General features: G+C 44.7%; 1 protein-coding gene across 1 annotated transcript in view; it reads left to right on the top strand.

The window, feature by feature from the left end:
• Window positions 1–14,347, top strand: part of XDH (xanthine dehydrogenase) — a 125,465-nt gene that overhangs the window by 84,971 nt on the left and 26,147 nt on the right. Inside the window, exons 22-28 of the mRNA XM_040351324.1 lie at window positions 645–778; window positions 2,188–2,275; window positions 6,527–6,613; window positions 6,975–7,166; window positions 7,350–7,495; window positions 10,809–10,890; window positions 14,116–14,211. Coding sequence (XP_040207258.1) covers window positions 645–778; window positions 2,188–2,275; window positions 6,527–6,613; window positions 6,975–7,166; window positions 7,350–7,495; window positions 10,809–10,890; window positions 14,116–14,211 — 825 coding nt within the window. The remainder of the gene's footprint in view (window positions 1–644; window positions 779–2,187; window positions 2,276–6,526; window positions 6,614–6,974; window positions 7,167–7,349; window positions 7,496–10,808; window positions 10,891–14,115; window positions 14,212–14,347) is intronic.

The following is a 14,347-nucleotide window of genomic DNA, read 5'->3' as shown; positions in this document are numbered from 1 at the left end:
CTGGTGCTTGGCCCCTTCACGTGAGCCCATAGGTGTGTGCAGCCTATTGCATTAGGGTGTGCACCACACTACCAATCACCCACAATGTTTATTCAGAAAGGGAAAGGACTGGTAAATTACATATTTACCGGTGCCTTCCCCCACTCATCCTAAAACACCACCACGTCAACATCTGGCAGGAGAGGAGAGGAGAGGAGGGAAGCCGCCAGCACTGTGGGTGGAAGGATAGGGGGGGGGGGGTGGCAGTGCAGTAGGGGGGATCTGTGCTGCACAAGGTGATTAGGGTGTGCCTGGGCACATCTGGCACACCCTGTGCGCAAGCCTATGCGTGAGCCCTGTGTTTAGAAGAACAGAATGAGATACTGAAGGGGCCTACTTTAATAGGAACCTGCTCCTTTGCACAAAGTTTGGTTCACTTTAAAGCCTGCCAAGGCCAAAACGAAGCAAATACCCATAACCCAGAAATGGCTAAAGCTGCAGTCTTGAGGGTAGAGATGTCTAATTTTCAGGGTCAGCATAACCATTTCAAACCCAGTTACTGGCAAGTGGAGTATTGAACAGGCTTTTGGGGTAGAACCATCAACTGAAATATATACCATTCAGTCTGGTAACCTTTTTCAGCTTATTTTTGTATTTTTTTTTAGGCATTTGCTGCCCATGCTCTGGGGGTGCCATCTAATAGGATTGTGGTCCGTGTTAAAAGGATGGGAGGAGGATTCGGAGGAAAAGAGTCCAGAAGTGTTGTGGTCTCTACAGTAGTAGCATTGGCTGCCTACAAGTAAGATGTAAATTATGCTTACAGCAGTTTTAACAGATCCAGCCTTAGGTTAGGAACCTCTAAAGAAATGTGATAGTTCCTACTTACTCAATAGCCACTGCTAAAATGAGTGGCCATGTAACAATTCCTCCCTTTACATTACCTCGTTGTGGAATCAACATTGTATCTTAATGTGTAATATAAGCAATATTTGAGAATTTTTACATATTTTTTATAACAAATGGGTTGATTTGTGATATATTTGTAACGTCTTCAATTTACTGGTAAGACTGCATTCACACCTAGGCGTTTTTACGCCTGTAGCGCTACGCCGCTGCCGCCAGAGGGCTGAAAACAGATGTCCCTCTATGGAGATGGTTCACATCTCGGCGCCAAACGCCGGACGCCTGTCGCCTGCCGCGTGAAAAAAGGTCCCGGACCTTTTTTTCAGGCGTCTTCGAGCGTTCGGCTAGGAGATGGGAATCATCTCCATAGAGGGGGTCATCTTGGGGCACATCTAGGCGGACAATACCGGCGTTTTGTCGCCGCAAATCGCGGTACAAAACGCCGCTATTTTTACCGCGATTTGCGGCGACAAAACGCCGCGATTTCGTCCGCCTAGATGTGAATGCAGCCTAAGGGACTTAGGCCCAGATTCACAAAAGAGATACGACGGCGTATCTCCGGATACGCCGTCGTATCTCTGTTTTAGGGTCTTCCTAACTATGCGACTGATTCATAGAATCAGTTACGCATAGTTAGCCCTAAGATCCGACAGGTGTAATTGAATTACAAACTCCCTCCTCGGCCACCGCTGGAGGGAGTTTGCGTCGTAAACCAGCGTCGGGTATGCAAATGAGTAGTTACGGCGATCCACAGCGGTTTTTCGCGTTCGCTACGTTGCTGCTAGTCTAGTTTCCCGTCGCAAAGTTAGTCGTCGTTTTAGCTGCCCTAACTTTACACAGCACACGTATGTGCTGTATAAAGTATGGCCGTCGTTCCCGCGTCGAAATGTAAAAAAATTTTGTTCTTGCGTAAGACGTCCGCCCCTTTGAATTACGCGGGCTTACGCCGGAGGCCGCCGGCTTAAGTTTTCATGCAAGTGCTTTGTGAATCATGCACTTGCGATGAAAACTTGCGGCGGTGTAACGTATCTACGATACGTTACGCCGCCGCGATTCTACGTGAATCTGGCCCTATATGTATTTCCAGTTATTCCTTTGTATTTTGTTCCTGTTAACTTTTGAATATAGAATTTGAAACAGCAGCATCTCTCCTGTCCCCCGACTGTGTTAAAGCACAGAAATATTGTAACAGAATATTACAGTTAGGGAGTGGAGGGGCATAAAGACAGTACTTTGTATAGTCATTGATTTAGTAGTTCTAGCGTTCTGTTCTGCTGGATTAAACCAATCCCTCTGTTGATGTAGGACCGGCCGGCCGGTCCGGTGCATGCTGGATAGAGATGAGGACATGCTTATCACTGGTGGGAGACATCCATATCTGGGACGCTACAAGGTACTCTTGTATTTTACAGCCTGGTTTAATGAAAATAATTACAAATAAAAATACATTTTTAAAGTGTAATTGTAAGCTGAATAAGGCCTCATGCGCACGCAGATTGTTGGGCCATCTCTCCTAGGTGTCTTTCCTCCTGGAAGCAGCATTTTGGCAAAAAAAAACACTTGACACTTGTAAATCAAGCACATATGCATTAATTCATTTAATTGGCCCGAATAATATTATATCCTAGCCATTGAAATGAATTAACGTTGAAGTACTAAACACGCCTAGCGTTACTGCGTGTTTACATGCCTCAAGCGTATTTTTTTTTGGGCAAAACACTGTTGCTCCTAGATGTGCTGGCATGGTTTTTTTTCTGCTTCTAAATGCCCCTGCCCTTAAATGCCTATGTGTGCATGGACACATAGGCTAACATGCAGGGGTGCTTAGAGGTGGAAAAAACAGTGCTAAAAACGTTTCTCCTGGAACTTGTTCCTCAGTGGATCCATTACTTTCCACTAACTATAATAAACCAAGTAGTCTAGCAAAAGTATCAGTTACAGTGTGTCCCTGTCTTAAGAAGGGTATACTCACAGACTTTTTTTCTTGTTCAACTAGCAGGTTGAACGAAAGAAACTCAGTTTCCTGCATCTACACAAGCAATGTGAATGTAAAGATCTCCCACACTGCACTATTGTGTTCTGACAGTGGGGATCCCCCCCTTTATCTAATCAGAATACACAGATCAGCACTGCAGCCATTGGCTGCAAGCATTGATGGAATCCTGGTTTTCCAGCAGGACCGCTTGACAGAAGCTGGTCTTTAACTGCTAAATGGGCAGGGTCCTGCTGCTGAATCTAAGCTTACAAAACCCTAACTAATTACATTCCATTAAGATTAGCCACTACCAACTTTTTTGTCCATAAACACACCAAAGGCAGGTAAAAAAAAGAATGATCGTTGATCTTTTCAGAATATAGTGCAATGCTAAAGTGATTGCAAATGATAACCTTGTAAAACACCACATTCAGTTTTATAAATACCTTTAGCCGGATTCAGGTACAGTTACGAAGGCGTATCAGTAGATATGCCGTCGTAACTCTGAATCCGTGCCGTCGTAACATTAAGCATATGCTCAAACTGAGATACGCTTAAATGTTTCTAAGATACGACCTCCTACGCTGTCGTATCTTAGCTGCCTATTTACGCTGGCCGCTAGGGGCTAGGGCCGTTTACGTAAGGCGTTTTCAGGCGTAAAGATAAACCACCAAAAAGATGGTATAGCCAATGTTAAGTATGGACGTCGGGACTGCATTAAATTTTTCACACTTTACGTTGTTTGCGTAAGTCGTCCGTGAATGGGGCTGGACGTAAGTTACTTTCACATCGAAACCAATGAGTCTTTGCGGCGTAATTTGGAGCATGCGCACTGGGATACGTCCACGGACGGCGCATGCGCCGTTAGTAAAAAACGTAATTTACGTGGGGTCACAATGAATTTACATACAACACGCCCACATCTTACACATTTGAATTAGGCGGGCTTACGCCGGCCCAGTTACACTACGCTGCCGTAAGTTAGAGCACAACTTCTTTGTGAATACAGGACCTGCTGCTCTGACTTACGGCGGCGTAGTGTATCTGAGATACCCTATGCCTGCCTAAATCTACCTGAATCCGGCTACTTGTTTCTCTTTTTTATAAGTAATCACATTTCCTCTGTTCTCAGCTGCATAAGAGCTGGGGGGAGGAGAAACAGCAGTATACTGAACTTCTTGGTGATGGGGGGGGGGGGGGGGTCAGGACAAGTCTGATCATTGAGGGATGAGTACCCAGCACAGCTAGAGAACTGACCACGGTATGTTCTCCTGCTCAATGTGCTCAGTTTTTAATAAAAAGGGGACCGGTAGGAATGCCACACACAAAGGTTTAGTGTGGAAAAAACATGAATATAAAATGATAGGTTTATTCTATATATTCTTTAAATACAGACTGGTGATCAGCTATGAGTAGGCAGCCGTTTCCAGGAGGAACTGCACACTTTGCCACCCATGTAGTCATAGTCTAGTCTGCAGCATCAGCTGATCATTTGTCCCTTGAAATTAAACCTATCATAAAAGAATTATGGAGACCTCCCTGGGGCCCTAAGCAAAAAATTACATGTCACAGTTGAGAAGCGGGAGGGGCTGCCGAAAATGACATGTCACATTAAAGATTAAAGTTAAGAAGCGGGGGGAGGGGGTGTTCTGCTGTCGGAAATGACATCTTACATTAAAGTGAGAAGCAGCGGGTGCTGACTTCTTACCTCTTCTCCCATGCAGAAAGCAAGCTGAGAAGCAGGGTGAGGGGTCGAAAATGACTTCTCACCAGGCGGGGCCTCTAGTAATTTAGGGGGCCCTCCGCAGCTTTGCGGGGCCCTAACCGGCTTGCATAGTGAGCCTATAGGGCCCTGATGGAGGCTGCCATCACTTATCATTCCTTCTTTAAATGCTAGTTGACTGCCTGTCATATTTATTCAAAGGCTTTAAAAGTTTAATCAGTGACCTGGAACTAGTATAGAGTTAAGGAAACCTGTCACTTTTTCACACTCAATAACATGCTTGTTCTTTTTTTTAATATAAATTTCTTTATTGATTTTCATTTCGACACTATTACAAAAACATTTACATTCTATCTTCCACATCTAAACATATAATTTAACTTACAAACCCCATCCCCATTCTAACCGGTCTCAACATATTCTCCTTAACCTTCATAAAAAACATTTTTAGCATAAGAGATACCTCGGGATCCCGGGTTCCTAGTCTGCTCTGTGGTACTGTCCTCTACTCTTGGCTTTGGGTTAGACAGTATTATTTCTCTGCTAGGAGGTCATGACTTCCGTGGTTCCTGGAAAAGGCAAGAGAGAGGCCCAGGGAGGCAAGAAAAAAGAGAGGAGAAAAAGAGGGGGGGGGGGGGGGAAGGAAAGTCCCCTGTGTTAGACTAAGTGCATGTAGCCGTTACCCGAGGGAAACCTACTTTGTGAAATTATAACTATTTAGTCCCCGTGTATGTGGGCCGGACCCATTAGGGTTTTGCCTCTTATATTCGTATTTAAGAATTGAGTTACCCGCTCTTATAAAGTGACAAAGTGCCTGTGCAATAAATCAATCTAAATGTAGTGGGAGAGAAGGGAAAAAGGAAACAAACGAGGGAAAGAGAAAAACAAATGGGAGAGAGAGGGAAAGTCCCCCGTGTTAAAATAAGGTGCCATAAGCCATTGCCTAAGGGGGGATCCACTTAGTAAAACTATACATATTAATCCCTGTGTATGTGGTTCTGACCCAACGGGTCTTGCCTCTTATATTCATGTTAAAAAAGAAAAAGAAAAAAAAAAGAGGGGGAGAACCCCACCCATTGTTGATTAAGGTGTAGAGTGTGTAAAGCTGTTAACTCTACGAGAAAAAAAAATAGTTAACAGGGCTAGGCATACCCACCCAGACACTCCCCCATGTGTATAAACTAGACATCACCTTATCCTGGTCCTCTTACGGTCCGGGTCTAAGTACTAGAATGTCAAGTCTCTAAAGTACTTGTGTTTGTGCAGTAAATTCTAAAGAGAAAAAAAAAGGGGGGGAGGGAAGATCCCTTATTCTCTCCCCCACCTCCCGGCCCCTAATGGCCTAGAATATTGATAAAGGTTTCTGTCTTCCTGAACTCTCTCCAGCCTCTCCAGGTCTCTTCATATCTTGCCCTGCATTCAGTTTGGATTGACAATAGTTCCTCCATATCTCCCATCTTACCCACCTCCCTGATCCATTCCCCCACTGATGGAGCCTTTTCTTCCTTCCAATTCTTTGGTATTACTGCCTTTGCTCCATTCAGCAAGTAAGGGACCAGGGACATTCTATATTTTTTTCCTTGGGATCATCGCGCAGTGGAACAAACAAGCCCAAGGATCGCTTTTTACCTCTATCCCGCTGATCTGTTTTATCAGACCTAAGACCTCTTTCCAGAATATCTGTATCCGAGGACACTGCCACCAGATGTGGGCATGAGTTACCTCCAGCCCACATCCTCGCCAGCATAAAGGTGACGTCTCTCTATAACATGCTTGTTCTGACTCTGTGACTCAGTGTATTGATGTTTGGCTCAGCAGAGCAACAAGCAATTGGATAAAGAAGCCAACAATGGAAGCTCTAATGCTTCTCTCATGACAGCAACACTTTAAAATTTGGAGTTGATTAATTGACATGAACAACATCTTGTTTCATCTCACAATTGCAGGTTGGATTCAAGAAAAGTGGAGAAGTAACTTCCCTAGAAGTTTCTTACTATGCAAATACTGGAAACTCTTTGGACCTATCTCATGCAGTAAGCCCCCTCCTATGACTTCTGTGTAATGTATTTTGCGTTTAAAACGACATGTATTCCCTAAATTGGAATAAACCATTGAAATGTTGAGCTGGCCACGTGTTGTTGTAAATGGATTGCATGCTATCCTGGCTTTAGGTGGAACTCCATAGAAATCTTAACATGTTGGGTCATTTAAAGAAAACACCTTCAGTTGAAGTTTTTATTTGTTTGCAATGCTCCTGGTAGTCGGAGACCATGTCATCAAACTGCTTAGCTTTTGGGCCTTTTGTTTATACATGGCAGGAATGAAGCAGAGTTTTGTTCATGATATGATATGATACTGCTCAATTTTAATGACAGGTTCACTTTTCCTCTCTAGATTATTGATAGAAGTTTATTCCACATGGACAATGCTTACAAAATTCCAAACATCAGAGGTACTGGATATTTGTGCAAAACCAACTTACCTTCAAACACTGCGTTACGAGGCTTCGGTGGTCCTCAGGGAATGATGGTGGCGGAGGCATGGATGAGTGACATCGCCGAAGTGAGCAAATTGCCACAAGAACATGTATGTAGAATGAAGCTACAGTACATTATGCTGGTCAGATGGTCATATTAAGGGCTGGACGTTTTTTTTAAAAGAAGAGTTGTGGGTTAATTGAGCTGTTATCTAATTGTCAAAATTACCGTAAATTGTGTTTTCTAATCTCAAGATTCTCATTATCATGACACATGTTGTTTCTGTGAGCAGGTCAGGAAGCTTAACATGTACAAGGAGGGTGACCTAACGCATTTCAGTCAGAAGCTGGAGGGATTCAACATTCGACGATGTTGGGACGAGTGTCTGAGAAACAGCTTGTACCAGGAGAGGAAAGTGACCATTGAGAAGTTTAACAGGTAACAGCACCCATAATATATTCATGACTAGGTGGCAGCAACTGTACTAACTGGAGTTTTGTCACAGAGCTTGGTGGACCTACTTTTCCACCGGGATGACAGCTGACTAACAAGCAGATGTTAGAGCAATGTAAGCCCTTAGAAGGTCGGAGCAAATGGTAACAGATGGAAAAAGAAAATATGAACGCATTTCACACTATAAATTAGTGCTTAAAGAGGAGTTCCACCCATTTTTTTAACTTAATCTATATTCAATCTCCTGAGCTAATCCTTTTCACATTGGCATTTATTTCTTTATTTTTCTGCCTAGAAATACCTTTTTAACTTTATTTCTTCTTGACTTCCGCCCCTAATAGCCTAGGCGATTACAAGGGTTTCTGGGATATCGCATACTGCCGAGATCTTGCGTTATTTGCAGATGACGCAAATGGCCAATGACAGGAGAAAGGGAGGAGGGTGCAAGCGGGTATTGAAACATTCTGACAGCCCACAGCTCGCCTCCTCCCACACGGCCGCTGTCTGGGGGGGGGGGGAATGAGGTGACGGCTTGACAGCACCCGCTACTATACCTCCCAGCGGTAGAAGGGGAGGTCCGAGGTGGCGGCGTAAAAGTGCTTGTTTGGCGGCAGCAGCAACCCCCCGCCTAACAACTTTTTTTCTCATTTGGCAGCAGCACCCAAACCCCCCCCTTAACAACTTTAGCAGCAACCCCCCCCCCCCACCCGCTTCTCAAACGGCTCTAGTCCCATGAATCCAGCTCCCTCCGTATGTTACATGAATCGACATTGCTATAGCAACCGCTCAGGCATCACAAAAGTCCAGGAAATGAACACAGAACGGCTTCAGATGCCCACAGCCAAAATGGAATCTGCCTGCTTCCAAAATCTGTGAGTAAAAGATTATTTTTCAAGAAAGTGAAAGAGCAATAAAATATGCCATGTTAGAAATGTTATTTTCCAGGTTTTAAATATTACAGTGCAGTCGTTAAAAATTTTTTTTTGGGGGGACTGGAACTCCGCTTTAATCATAGCTATGATTAAGCACTAATTTATAGTGTGAAACGCATCAGCTGTTTTATTCCCGTGTTGTGTGCTGTGACTTGTAGTGCATTTTTCCTTTTTTAAATAAAGACAGCCATCAAGGTTTTTTGGAGTGCGGCTGTCCATATATTTCTTTTTCCATTTGTTGCCTTGTGCATTGCCAGCACCCTTGATCTTCTGAGACCATACTGATCATCCTAACACAATCCACCTGGAGCGGTAACTTTCTTTCTTTCAAATGGTAACAGAGTCAGCAGTCTTATCCGGTGCAGACAAACTGATCTTAAACAGTATCCAGGTTATACACACAGGTAGACAAAGCAATGACTCACAGTAGCAGAGACAACATGGGGTGATCAGAATTAGCACAGACAAGCTGAGTAATAAAGATGTCCAAAAATTTAGCAAGAGCAGTTGAGGGAATGAACAGACAGATGTCGGACAGGCCTGAATCCAGCTTATGAGCAGGATACCTGTTCATCAGGCACAGGCTAAATGTCCAGCAGTCTAATGAAGCTTTCCTGATTAGGGAAGGTGTGTGCTGCAAAGCTTGTGAAGTTTCATTGCCATAATAATAATGAAATCTGATTTCTAGTGCATTAGGCAGAAATTAAATGACATAAGTTTTTCAATTATGAGTCCATACAGCAGATTGGTTGAACAGCTTTCATGCACAATGATAGTGTAGGAATGCTTTGATGCATTTTATGCTGGAGCACATAATCATAATGCCGCGTATACTCTCTGTATTTCCAACAACAAATGTTCGATGGGAGCTTGTTGTCGGAAATTCTGACCTCGTGTAGGCTCCATCGGACATTTGTTGTCGGAAATTCTGAGCGTGTGTACAAAATTCCGACGCACAAAATTCCATGCATGCTTAGAATCGAGCAAAAGAGCCACACTGGCTATTGAAATTCTTTTTTTCTCTGCTCATCGTATGTGTTGTATGTCACCGCGTTCTTGACGTTCGCAATTTCCCACAACATTTGTGTGACCGTGTGTATGCGAGACAAGTTGAACCGACATCCGTCGGAATAAAATCCATGGTTTTGTTGTCGGAATGTCCAATCGTGTGTACGCGGCATAAGGCTTATGAGTGAAATCAAAAGTGTCAGGATGTTTTTTTACACTATTGTTTCAGTGTGTATAAGTGATTTAGAACTCAGGGTCTGGGTTTTACCTGTGTCCATGGCCATCTTAGTCCAAGGGCACTCCTGGGCACTGCGCAGGGGCCCCAGGTACATGGGGGGCCCCACAATAATCTTACATTACATCATGCTTCCCAACTGTCCTGGATTTGCTGGGACAGTCATGCTTTTTACTAAACTGTCCTGATATGGTCGTGTCCCAGAAAGCGTCCCAGAACCTATATTGTGCCCTCCTGACCCCCCTATACTGTGCCCTCCTGACCCCCCTATACTGTGCCCTCCTGACCCCCCTATACTGTGCCCTCCTGACCCCTCTATACTGTGCCCTCTTGATCCCAGTAATGTGCCCTCCTGACCCCCCTGTACTGTGCCCTCCTGATCGCAGTGTTATGCCCTCCTGACCCTCCTGTACTGTGCCCTCCTGGTCCCAGTGTTGTGCCCTCTTAACCCCCTATACTGTGCCCTCCTGATCCCAGTGTTGTGTCCTCCTGACCCCCCTGTACTGTGCCCTCCTGATCCCAGTGTTGTGCCCTCCCGACCCCCCTATACTGTGCCTTCCTGATCCCAGTGTTGTGCCCTCCTGACCCCCCTGTACTGTGCCCTCCTGATCGCAGTGTTGTGCCCTCCTGATCCCAGTGTTGTGCCCTCCTAACCCCCTATACTGTGCCCTCCTGATCCCAGTGTTGTGCCCGCCTGACCCCCCTATACTGTGCCCTCCTGATCACAGTGTTGTGCCCTCCTGACCCCCCAGTACTGTGCCCTCCTGATCCCAGTGTTGTGCCATCCTGACCCCGCCCTGTACTGTGCCCTCCTGATCCCAGTGTTGTGCCCTCTTGACCCCCCCTGTACTGTGTTTGTGTTAACTAGTCTTTGATTTATGGAATGTTTTCATTTTGTAAAATCTATTTTATTGAAAGCACTAATGAATATATGTTTAATTCTATCAACTATTTATACTTTATTTCTTGAAAGTAGTGTAAATTGGGGCAAGCTAGTAGGGGGCCCCAGCGCATTACTTTGCCCATGGGTCCATGATGCTATTTAGATGGCCCTGCCTGTGTCACTGTATAGCCCAAAAAAAAACGTTATATATCTGAAATGTGTTTGTGTATTGTCACACAGACAACATCGATGGAAGAAGAGGGGAATCGCTATCATCCCAACCAAGTTCGGCATCAGTTTCACCCTTCTCCTCCTCAACCAGGTTTGTTTTAGAGAAAACAAGAGTTTCCTCTGCTTAGAAGGGGAATTTTGCAAGCAACTGGGAAACGGTGCCATGCGGATGCCTCCTAACATGAAGCAAAGGGGCCTGCATTGAACCGTGGGATACGGGAGGAAGGATGCTTTAACTCAGACTTGCAGAATGGTTGGTGCATACAGCACTCTCCTTGGGTTCAGGAACTGCAGGCTGTCTCTTTTCACCCAGGACCTCCCTGCTACAACAATGCTATTTCGTGTAAAGTGATTGTATATCCTTTTCAATTATTTTCTGGTATATGTGTTACAACACATACATACAGTGCCATACATTTTATTGGGATTTTATGTGATAGACCAACACAAAGTGGCACATAATTGTGAAGTGGAAGGAAAATGATAAATGGTTTTCCATTTTTTTTTTTACAAATAAATATCTGAAAAGTGTGGTGTGCATTTGTATTCATCCCCTCTGAGTTAATACTTTGTAGAACCACCTTTTCCAGCAATTACAGCTGACGTTTTTTTTGGGGACGTCTCTACCAGCTTTGCACATCTAGAGAGTGACATTTTTGCCCATTCTTTTTTGCAAAATAGCTCAAGCTCTGCCAGATTGGATGAAGGGTGTCTGTGAACAGCAATTTTCAAGTCTAGCCACAGATTCTCAATTGGATTTAGGTCTGGACTTTGACTGGGCCATTCTAACACATGAATATGCTTTGATCTAAACCATTCCATTGTAGCTCTGGCTATATGTTTAGGGTCGTTGTCCTGCTGGAAGGTGAACCTCCGCCCCAGTCTCAAGTCTTTTGCAGTTTCTAACAGGTTTTTGTCTAAGATTGCCCTGTATTTGGCTCCATCCATCTTCCCATCAACTCTGACCAGCTTCCCTGTCACTCCTGAAAAAAATGCATCCTCACCACATGATGCTGCCACCACCATGTTTCATGGTGGGGATGGTGTGTTCAGGGTGATGTGCAGTGTTAGTTTTCTCCCACAGTATGGCCCGGATTCACGTAGAGCGGCGTATATTTGTGCGGGCGTAGCGCATCTCATATGCGCTACGCCGACGTAACATTGAGAGGCAAGAACAGTATTCACAAAGCACTCGCTCCCAACGTTATGCCGGCGTAACGTAAATTGTCCGGCGTAAGCCCGCCTAATTCAAAGTAGTAAGGAAGTGGGCGTGATCCATTTAAATGAAGCTTGACCTCATGCAAATGATGGGCCAAACGAACAGCGCATGCTCAAAATCACGTCGAATTTACTCCCTAAGATACGACGGCTCAATGCCTACGACGTGAACGTAACCTACGCCCAGCCCCATTCACGTACAACTTACGTAAACAACGTAAAATCCGACGGATGTTCCGTCGTCCATACCTTTGCATGGGATGCGCCTCCTATAGGCGGAATAACTTTACGCCGGACGTACGCCTTACGTAAACGGCGTATACTACTGCGACGGGCGCAAGTACGTTCGTGAATTGGCGTATCTCGGTCATTTGCATATTCAATGCGTAAATCAATGGAAGCGCCCTTTGCGGCCAGCGTAAATATGCGCCCAGGCTCCGACGGCGTAGGAAACTTACGTCGGTCGGATGAAGCCAAAACTCAGGCGTATCTTGTATTAAGAATCCGGCGCATAGATACGACGGCGCATCTGTGCACTTACACGGCGTATCTACACGTATCTACGTCGGCGTAAGAGCTACGTGAATCCAGGCCATAGTGTTTTGGTTTTAGGCCAAACATTTTTAGGTCTTCTCTGCCCAGAACACCTTCTTCCACATGTTTTCTGTGTCCCCCACATGGCTTCTCGCAAACTGCAAATGGGACTTCTTATGGCTTTCTTACAATGATGGCTTTCTTTTTGCCACTCTACCATAAAGGCCAGATTTTTTCGAGCGCACGTCTAATAGTTGTCCTGTGGACAGATTCTCCCACCTAAGTTGTGGATCTCTGCAGTTACCATGGGCCTCTTGGCTGCTTCTCTGATTAATGCTCTCCTTGCCCAGACTGCCAGTTTAGGTGACTGGCCATTAATTAGTAATTGAGAATAGAGGGAGGAGATTAGTCCTCTAGCGTGTGGGTCGTTTTTGCAAGCGGATTCAAAACTAGTGAATTGGTTCAGAGGCGTGTTTGAAGTGGTATAAGGTGTAAAGAATTTTTTTATTTGTATCGGAACATTTCCGATTGTGTGATAACATATGTTTTGCAGAGAGACGGGAAGGGGATAAAGGATGATGAGTTAACAAAATTGTGGAATTTCAGTTAATCCAAGGAAGACCATGCTTTAAAAGATAAAGGATATATCCAAGACGGTTAAAAGGTTGCGTTTTTGAGGAAGGAGAGGGTTGTGTGGAGATTGCAAATTGTGTTTAAATTTATATCTATCCCAGATGGATAGGTAGGGGCAGATCCACGTAGAATTGCATGGGCGCAGCGTATGTGAGATACGCTACGCTGCTGTAACTTACTTTTTGTAGCTTTGAATCCAGAAAGAATTCGTGCCGTAAGTTACGGCGGCGTAGTATATTTCTCGCGGCGTAACGGCGCGTAATTCAAATCGGCGAGTAGGGGGCGTGTTTCATTTAAATGAAGCGCGTCCCAGCCGTGCATTGCGCTAAATGACGTCGCAAGGACGTAATTTTTTTTTATGTGGACGTAAATTATGTCCAGCCCGATTCACGGACGACTTACGCAAACAAAATAACATTTTAAAAATTATACGCGGGAACGACGGCCATACTTAACATTGCGTATGCCACCAAATACCAGCTTTAACTATACGCCGAAAAAAGCCAACTAGAGACGACGTAAAAAAATGCAACGGACGCTCGTACGTTCGTGGATCGTCGGAAATGGCTAATTTGCATACTCGACGCGGAAAACAACGGGAACGCCACCCAGCGGATGCCGAAGAATTGCATCTAAGATCCGAAGGCGTACGAAGACGTACGCCTGTCGGATCTAACCCAGATGCCATTGTATCTTGTTTTGAGGATTCAAAACAAAGATACGACGCAGGAAATTTGAAAGTACGCCGGCGTATCACTAGATACGCCGGCGTACTCTCTTTGTGGATCTGCCCCGTAATGTTTAGTTATAGGATTACTTAGGCCAAGACAGTTTTTGGAATGAAGTCATAATAAATTGGAAATCGATAAAGGGTCACATTCGCAAGCCCTTGAGACTTTTTCATATGCTCTTTGTGTCTTCTGTTTTACAGGCTGGAGCTCTGGTCCATGTGTACACAGATGGGTCGGTTCTGTTGACCCATGGTGGGACAGAGATGGGTCAGGGGCTGCACACCAAGATGGTTCAGGTAATACGCATACCTGATGGTACTGTATTTAATTGGTTTAGCAGGAAGGATGAATGTGATTTACTTCATTTATTATTATACGTTTATTTCTTTTGTATTCGTGTCTGTGTTGGGAACATTCTAATATGCAGTTGAC

This window comes from Rana temporaria, chromosome 4, assembly GCF_905171775.1.
Source record: "Rana temporaria chromosome 4, aRanTem1.1, whole genome shotgun sequence".
Classification (NCBI taxonomy): Eukaryota; Metazoa; Chordata; class Amphibia; order Anura; family Ranidae; genus Rana; species Rana temporaria.
This window is presented reverse-complemented; position numbering and strand designations above follow the sequence as displayed.